Below are 9,370 nucleotides of genomic sequence, written 5' to 3'. Positions count from 1 at the left end.
GTGTGTGTGTGTGTGTGTGTGAGATGGCCTGGCAAATCTATGGGGAAGAGCGCGCGCGTGCGTGCGTGCGTGTGTGTGTGTGTTCTGCTTCGGCTTTTCCCAGACGTGAGTGACCGAAGCTTTAAGGCACAAAGCCCATGCCTCTTTTTCCTCAGTAGCCGTCCGCGTTCAAGGGGCCGCGGGGAAGGCTGGTGGGACCGCTCGCACATGGACATCCCGTGTGCGTCCGTGCGCGTTTAATTCCGTTGCAGCCCCATTTTATAGCACCTTGAACATGTCATTCAAAGAACCGGAAAAGATGAGAAATGGGGCTGCGAGTTTTTCCTGCATTCGCGGGCAGAGCCTCAGCAGGATGCGCGCCGCCTTTTGCCGAGGGCTAGCAGTGCCCCAGGAGCCACATCCGGAAGCGGAAGACGCTCGGGCGTCTGCCGGCTGGAGCCTGCGGGTGGCTTCTCGGGGAGAGCGCGGGGAGAGCGGGCTCCTGGGCAGTGACTCAAGTGGCCAGCAGGGGGCTGGCCTTCTCTGTCTATAAGTAGCCCCGGTGCCTCCGCAGAGCCTCAGCGCCGCGGAGGGGCGGTTTGCTGCTGAAGTCAGTGACGCGCACAGCATCCTGCCTATAGGATGTGAGGCTTTCTCAGTGCAGTCGTTTTTCTACCCACTTTAAACCTTCAGGTTCTACACATCAGGAAACATAGGAAATGCCGTATGAAAATAGGCGGCCAAAAGTTGCTAGTAAACTGCAGCCAGGGAGACTCAGACTAGAGTGGAGGTAGAAAGAGTTGCTACAGAGTGGGTTTAGTTCTGGCTGACTTTTTGTTGCTAACTTACTGAATTTAGACATGTGTTACATTGGTCATGTGAGGACCAGAGCAGCACCAGCATCAGAATAGTGCCGGGCCGTTCTGAATGCCATGGTGTATATGTACTCAGAGTATTTTTGTCCAAGAAGATAAAGAGCCCAGCATAGATTTTATCCTCATCTTCACCCAACTACAAAATCAAAGTTAAGCAACAGCATCTAAGAGCCCTTTTCAGGGGGGCAAGAACCTAGAGGATGGCTCTGAATGATTGTTTGCTTTTGAACTTGGAAGTGGACCACTTCTTGCACTGCAACATCTCCAATCACAGTGCAGATCTCCCCACCAACGACGACTGGTTCCACCCAGGGATCTTCTATGTCATCCCTGCCATCTATGGGGTCATCATTCTGATAGGCCTCGTCGGCAACATCACCCTGATCAAGATCTTCTGTACGGTGAAGGCCATGCGAAATGTGCCCAACCTGTTCATCTCCAGTCTGGCCTTGGGAGACCTGCTCCTCCTGGTAACGTGCGCTCCCGTGGATGCCAGCAGGTACCTGGCCGACAGATGGCTGTTTGGCAGGATTGGCTGCAAACTGATCCCCTTTATACAGCTCACCTCGGTGGGGGTGTCTGTCTTCACACTCACGGCTCTCTCGGCGGACAGGTGAGTTCTGGAGGAAAGTCACCTTCTCTCTGAGGGTGGCAGGTGCCTTGGGAAATGAGCCACCAGCTTGGGGCAGGCAGAGCTGTTTGCACAAAGGGAAGTTTTAGTCAAACTCAGATTCCCTTCCAGGCACGTTGTTCTTCTGGGGATTACTTCTTGAATTGGACATTATCGGTTTAAGAAAGAAAAGTGAGGGGCTCTTGGGACGAAAGGGGAGAAATGAGAGAAAAAAAATCTCTGAGCATAAGATTGACATGTATCTTCTGGAGACAAATCGGTTTAGCGTTGCTTTTTCCTAATTCTCCCTCCCTGCAAAATTAATTGACTGGTGAGGGAAAAAAAAAAAAATCACACCTAAGAGAGTTTACACCCCAGGCAAATGTTTCTTCGAAACAATTCAAAGGCTTCAGAGAACAGAAAAGTCCCACTGAATTTCTTCCTCAAAATATTCTTTCAGAAATAAACAAGAGGAGACAATAAGCAGCATTTCTTTGAAATTTATTTTCCTTAGACCATTTACCTTTTCTCACAGCTGATTTTGTATTGGGCTCTCTGTAACCAGAGAGCTGGTTTTTCTAAGTGTCCCTTCAGTGAAATCAAGCATTATTTGGATTTTTTTTCCCTTGAGAAAGTTCCATTCAAGTTTGATTTTGAATTTTAATCTTTTTGATGTACTTCCACATACAGTGCCTTTGGGTTTTTTTGTTTGGTTGGGTTTTTTTGGTGGGGAGTCCAACGTTTCATTCTGGGCAACACTCACATTTGTGAACTGCATTTCTTGTGTGAACATGTTGCTTAAAAATTCACCTTTATTCACTCTTAAAGATTCATATTAATTCCTTCAACATTTACCAAGCATCTATTATGTTAAAAAACACTTGCTTGAATTAACCCGTCGGGAAATATCCGCAGGCTGTTCACACACATTGCTGCCTAGATCTAGCATGCTTCTGAGCTCTAGAAAGTGGACACAGTAATGAATAGACTCCCGAAACATCATGGAGCATATGGTCAAATTAAGAAAAAACTGGAACAATGAACCAGAGACTCTAAGTTTTCATTTTAAAATCCACTGTATGTTATGCTGTTAAAGACACATGAGGATCTGAGCGTGTACCAGGAAAGGCATAGAAGCAGCTCTTGAAAGTTTATACTCTGAAGAAGATGTCCCACATTTTAATACATGTGGTAGTGGGTTTTCATTTTATAGAGGAACAAACAGTCCCCAGGTGATCTGGCTTTGTCGAGTAATGGACGAATAAAGACAGTGTTATCAGTATTTGTAGACATGTCTTTATACTTAGCTGCCTGAAGTACACTGTTCATTTTCAAAGATGGAAAAGTAATAGCCCGGAGGCAAGGTCTGCACACCATACCGGCCGGAGGGGCTTTCTCCACTCTCGCCGCTCGCCCCCAGCTTGCTCTCACCTGAACAGCGGCCCCCCAGGTGCTGGTGGCCATGGGCAGTCTCGCGTGTTGACCCGGGCCGGGCAAACTTTGGAGCTGGCAGGAGGTCTGTGGCTCATTACACAGATGCCGAGGTCATCTCAGGATGGAGGCGAATTTTCCTGATGCGAAGATGAGATTTTGGACCCCGGGCTGCTGGGTGCAGTGGTGTAGAGGGTGTTTACCATTTTCTTGGGGTGGGGTGGGGGGACAGAGAGGAAAGCGAGGGTGTGGGATGTGAAGATGTAGCTGCAGGGGGCTCTTTCCAGAGTTTCAGAGCAGACCGAATTCCCCATCAGCAGAAAGGCTCTTTCCAAAGCCAGGTTGCAGCCTTTGGCAGCTCCGGTGTGTTCTCAGCAAGTTTATAGTTACTGTGTGTTCTTCCCCTACTATAAGCTGCCCTATAACTAACTTTCTGTGCTTTGGTGAGGCTTCAAAAAGCTGATGGATCACCTGAATCACAGGTAGTGAGCGCATCTAACCGATTTCGACAAGAATAAGTATTGAGCTAGTTAAATAATACAAAACTACACTTATCTATTTATCTCATTTTTAAAAGCTGTTGGGGTCTTATAATAACCTCATGAGGACAGCAGGGCAAATACACACACCCATACCCTCTCTGTTTTTTCTCAACAAGGTACGATCTGTATACAGTAAAGTGAACAAGTGTATAGCTCAATGGATTTTTACTTATGTCTTCATAACATAAGTAAACCACCCAGATGTAGATATAGAATAGTTCGGCACCCCAGGAGTTTTCTTTTATGCCTAGTTCCAGTTAATACCCACCTCCGGACAGGAGCAATCACTATTCTGAGTTCAGTTAACATAGATTATTTTTGCCAGTTGTTTAATCTCGTATAAAGGGCATCATACTTCTTATGCCTGTCATGTCTGTGAGAGTCATCTATGTTCTTTTTAATTCTTGTGTAGTATTCCACTGTATGAATATACCCTGTTTATGTATCCATTCTAATACTGATGGACATTGGGTTGTTTCCAGTTTGGGGTTCATAATAACCTACTCTGGATAAGCTTATTTGTGCCTTTTGGGGAACATATGTGTTTATTTCTTTTGGGTTTAAGCCTGGGAATGGAATCGCCAGATCACAGGGGACACATATTTAGTAAATATCATCGAAGAGTTTTCTAAAGCGCTAAGTCTGTATTTGACAGGGTGGTAAAAGGATGAACCAGAAGACCCTCCAAACTGGATGATCATCACAAATCAATGGGGAGCTCAAAACCAATACAGGTTCTTAGTCCCTACCCTAAATCTACTGCATCAGGGTTTCTGAGGTGGGAACAGCATAGTGATAGTCATCCATCCCTGCCCCTTGTAGGTTCACCAGCAATGCCGGTACTCATCCCCATCTCCCTTCTGCAGCCCTCCCTTCCCCCAGGCGAACTTGAGTCTTTTTTAATATGAAGGGGATAACAGTTTTCTGGAAAAGTTTACACTGTTGCCACTGTGTCAGAGGGAGACTTCAAGGCAGTCCCAGAAACCAGAATTCTGGGTTTCACACAGCTGGTCAATGGCAGATTTGCATTCAAGCCCCTTCGCTTTTGGTCCCTGCCCTCCCCCTCCTTCCATGCCTTTTTTCCCCTTACACACGCGCCGATGTCCTCATACCTGGTGGAACACTGATGAGTTCCTGGCTCTGCTCCCTTGCTTATGCTGTGTCCTGCCCACTCTCCAGACACTTTCTCCTTTCCTGCAAAGAAGACACTACTCCCCATGTGATGTACGGGCTTGGAGTGGGCATCAACGGTCCTGCCTTTTAGGCTTTTTGCTGCCATTACTGCCCAAGTCACTTAACTCTCTGACCTTAGTTGAATCATCTGTAAAGTAATAGAGTTGAGCTAGATTATTTCTAAGGTCCCTCCAAATTTTTTATCTGTCATCTTGCCTATCATTCGGAATATGGTTCAAGCTTCCTCCTTAAAACCCTAAGTTGGACCATTCTAGCCCCAAGGTCCTAACCCTCCCCTAAACATAAAGCTTATTATCTCAGACATGAATTATCTTGTGACTTCTTTCATTTTGCTCTTTTGAAGTATTTTACTCATTTGTCTTTTTTTAGCCTCTCGTATAGTCATTGCGTTAACTTTTCAAGTAGATTATTAAGCATGCTGAGGGCAGGGGTGCCTGGGTGGCTCAGTCGGTTAAGCTTCTGCGTTCGGCTCAGGTCATGATCCCAGGGTCCTGGGATCGAGCCCCGCATCGGGCTCCCTGCTCAGCGGGAAGCCTGCTCCTCCCTCTCCCTCTGCTTATGTGCGCACTTGCGCTCTCTCACTGTCAAATAAATAAAAACGGCCATACCACCCTGAACGCGCCCGATCTCGTCTGATCTCGGAAGCTAAGCAGGGTCTGGCCTGGTTAGTACTTGGATGGGAAAATCTTTAAAAGAAAAAAAAGAATGCTGAGGGCAGAGATTTCTTATATATTCTTCTATCTTCCACACTGCCTCACATGGTTCCTTGGCACCAAACGGGTGATGAATAAACAGTGATTAATTAAAATTATGGTTAATTAATACACACTTTTCTTCTCATTCTTCTTTTCCTTTTTTGGAATTCATCTGAAAGCATACTCTTTAAAATGTTTCATACAGTTACTGACTTCTTATCTCTTCCTCTCTATGAAGCTCTCACTGAGTAAATGTGAGAGAAACCTTTCTTTCTGAGTCTATGAATAGATTCGGGGGATGAAGATGGGTGCATGGATGGACAAATGAAAAGATAGGTGGGTGGATGAGTGGATGGGCAGATGGATGGATGGATGGATATATTTTTTACAGACTGGTCTTTCCTACTAGATGCCCATTTCTGTACTAGGTCCTCAGCATTATGTAAATGGAGTTTAAGACCAAAATTAGGCCCTCAATAGGAGAAGGGTAAGGAGAGTTTATGTTTTCCAGTAAGTGTGACGTTTAAAGCTAGATGTTATCTTGACAGCATATAATACCCAAGTTATATTGTGCCTGCTTCAGTATTATTATTCAGTGCTATTTCTGCTAGAATGGATGGCAGAATGAATCCCAAAGGTAGATATATAGAGGAGTTCCACTGTAATTGTGATCCTTGATTCCATGGAAAAGACTGTTCATACATTTTCCCCTCCCTTGTGATTTGGAATGTGTAAAGAAAACAGGAAAGAATTGCATTTAGGCAAACTTCTTGAAGTACAGATTCTTTGAATTCATTGCAAGGAGTTTTTTTTTTTCACATTAACATTCTTAGTTTCTTGATTCTCTCATGAAAAATATGCACAACCTCCACAGATAAAGCCACTGCAGCATCTTTACTCCTCCTGTTGTCCAATCTCCAGCTCACTTTTTGCCAGCACCAACATTGGCTTTTGCAGTCCCCCTGACTTTCTTCATTCTGTTCTTGCGTTCCTTTCGCTGTTTTCTTGATGTCTTTTTCTTCTCATACAGGCCATGTCTTGCAAGTCTGTGTTTGGGTTCATTTTTCTTTGCATAATCCAAGGAATCATACATAAATCATGCCAAAGCCAGTTGTCTTGCCACCACCAAAATGGGTTCTGAATCCAAACACAAAGATGACATCTGGTGTGGTCTTGTACATTTTGGCTAGTTTTTCCCGAATTTCTGTCTTAGGTACTGTTGCCTTTCAGGGGTGAAGAACATCAATGACCATCTGTTTCCGCTGAAGTAGTCAGTTAGTCATGAACTTCCTGGTCTGGATAGTTACTGTGTCGTTCATGATGGTGGCCAAGCTTCAAGCAGCCATGGAGGAAAAGAGGTTCATTGCAAAGAGTTTATGAGATAATGTAGTTTCAGCCTTTCCTGCCATCTCGAGCTGCATGGTCCAGCATCTTAGCCACTAACCAAGTAAAACTAAAAATTCAGCTCCCTAGTCACAACAGCCACGTGTCAAAGGCTCAGTAGCCACACATGACTCTACTGGACAGTACAGATACAGAACATTTCCATCATTGCAGAGAGTTCTATTGGACAGAAGAGAGTTTACTCTGTGTCTTGGGGTCCAAATCTCTTTTCCAAGATCCATGTTAGTTGGTCTGTCTCATTGACAGTATCAGGAATTTCTCACATAGGCAAATATCAAATGCCCCCTATCTGCATGGGCTATTCCTGTCTGTCAAATATCTTCTATGAGAAGATAGCAAAAATGAAGAGGGAAGAAACCAGGCAGCCCAATACAGTCACCAGTCACAGGCTTGGGGAATTTGGGCATCCCATTGATGAGGTTTTGAGACCTTCTGAAAAATACATGTGTGGTTCACTTTCCAGGTCTGTGTTATGAACTTCTCTCTGATCCTTCAATTCTCTTTTGCCGGGCCCTCTTCTATCTACCAGTCTGTCTTTCTATCTTCCTATCCCAAGGCTTGCCAGAACAAACACAGTTGTAGCTAGACTCCTTTTTTTTCTTTTTAGAGAGAGAGAAATAGAGCACAAGCGTGCGATCAGAGTGGGGGGCAGGGAGGGGCAGAGGGAGAGGGAGAGAGAATCTTAAGTAGGCTCCACACCCAGCATGGAGCCCGACAACACGGGGCTCAATCCCACAACCCTGAGATCATGACCTGAGCAGAAATCAAGAGTCGAACACTTAACCAACTGAACCACCCAGGCGCCCCTCTAGCTAACTTCTCATTGCTTCCACATTGCCTTCTGACTTCTCCCCTCTCTGACTTCATTTCCCTCTCCCTAATAGCTGGGTTCTATTCCCTCCATCTATCCAAATCCTATGACTCCCTCAAGGCGCAGTTCAGGTCCCTTCTCCTCTATGAAGCATTCCCTGATCTTTTGCTTTCACTGATTTTTCCCCTTCTCAAGATGTTTTTGCCTGTATTGTCTATGAAATACCAAATCTGTCCCACATTTTATTACTGGGTCCTTTGTATAGATGTGTTTTCTACTTCCTTAATCATGTGGGAAGCTCCTTGGGGTCTGTGCCTGCTATGACACCCGGGCCCACCGTACATCTAGTAAGAGGACAATAACCACAGCTTGGTTGATGTTTGAGCAGTGACAAGTAGAAATCATCTTAAAGTTCAAACCCTTGTTTGACAGAGACCAAAAAATGGAATTTGGCCTTGTCACAGCAGATTCAAAGTGCAGGCAGACTATAATACTGCTCTCCTCATTTTAAGTCCTAGTTCCTTCGGGGGAACTGGAAACTTTTCTTCAGACACCATCAAAACACAGAGTCTGATTCCATTTCCCTTCCCTGGACAGTGGGAGCTACTGATCCCAGACCCTACTGTCCTGAGGGAGGATAACCCGAGTAACTGCAAGATGGTGCCCTTCTAAGGGGATCGCCCCAGTGATGCCAGAGGCTCCTCTAATGTTCTAGAGGCCCAGCTTCACTGATTTCAAGGACATTGGCCCTTTCACACAAGACAAGACAATTTAATTTTTTTCTTTTTTTTTTTAAAGATTTTATTTATTTATTTGACAGAGAGACATAGCGAGAGCAGGAACACAAGCAGGGGGAGTGGGAGAGGGAGAAGCAGGCTTCCCGCAGAGCAGGGAGCCCGATGTGGGACTCGATCCCAGGACCCTGGGATCATGACCTGAGCCGAAGACAGACGCTTAATGACTGAGCCACCCAGGCGCCCCAAGACAATTTAATTTCTTGCAAAGCATCTTTTCCAGAAAGTCCCTCTGTTGGAGGGGCTTACATGAGTCACCAGTTCATAACTTCTCTATAGTCTGATTTTTCTGAAGCATACTGCCTCTCTGGAAGGAAACTCAACTCGTGTTTCCCCAGGGTGATGGATCTGCCACGGCTGCTGGCAGACTCTGCAGTGCCCAGAGGGCAGGGGCAACAGAAGTGGGGTTTCCCAGCAAGGCTCTTTCAACTGGAGTGCTGTAGACAGAAGGGCAGAAAAGGATTTTGACCTTGTCTCTAACATATTATCTGTGAAAGTGTTAGACTTTTGTGTGATTAATTAAGTATCATTTCTGGCAACTTAATATGCATGGAGGCAAAGAGAAAAAAAGCACAAACTTGATCATGAAACATATTGCATAGCCTGAAAGGGCTTCCTGGTGAGGTTTTTTGAATTGTGCTTGTCAATAACATCCTTTGAAAAATAGACTAAATTAGCATTTTTGCACTTGTAAATCCTCCTGGTGTGTAGGGTTTGCATAAATTCTCTCTTAATTAAACACGTTTTGCAGAATAAAAGAAAAAAATTCTTCATTCCTCTCTACCTCCCAGTAATGGAAGAAGGGATTTTGTTTCTTACAGTCATCTTTGAAATTCTGCTGATTAGTATCTGATATTTGCTGCTACTTGAAATGATTTGATTTGCCAGAAACCTCTAAAAGGCTGCTGATTCATTTTACACATTAAATATCACTTTCTTTAGGGGCGCCTGGGTGGCTCAGTCAGTTAAGCGTCCGACTCTTGATTTTGGCTCAGATCATGATCTCAGGGTCGTGAGATAGAGCCCCGCGTTGGG

General features: G+C 45.0%; 1 protein-coding gene across 1 annotated transcript in view; it reads left to right on the top strand.

Annotated features, from left to right (window-relative positions):
* Nucleotides 1-411: 411 nt before the first annotated feature.
* The window catches only part of GRPR (gastrin releasing peptide receptor), a 32,288-nt gene continuing 23,329 nt past the window's right edge, over nt 412-9,370 (top strand). The window contains exon 1 of the mRNA XM_081809125.1: nt 412-1,467. Within this exon, the coding sequence (XP_081665251.1) occupies nt 1,055-1,467 (413 nt within the window). The 5' untranslated portion in view covers nt 412-1,054. The remainder of the gene's footprint in view (nt 1,468-9,370) is intronic.

This window comes from Leptonychotes weddellii, chromosome X, assembly GCF_054177405.1.
Source record: "Leptonychotes weddellii isolate Sample4059 chromosome X, ASM5417740v2, whole genome shotgun sequence".
NCBI lineage: Eukaryota > Metazoa > Chordata > Mammalia > Carnivora > Phocidae > Leptonychotes > Leptonychotes weddellii.
The sequence above is the reverse complement of the archived record's forward strand: the minus strand, read 5'-3'. Positions and strand labels throughout refer to the sequence as shown.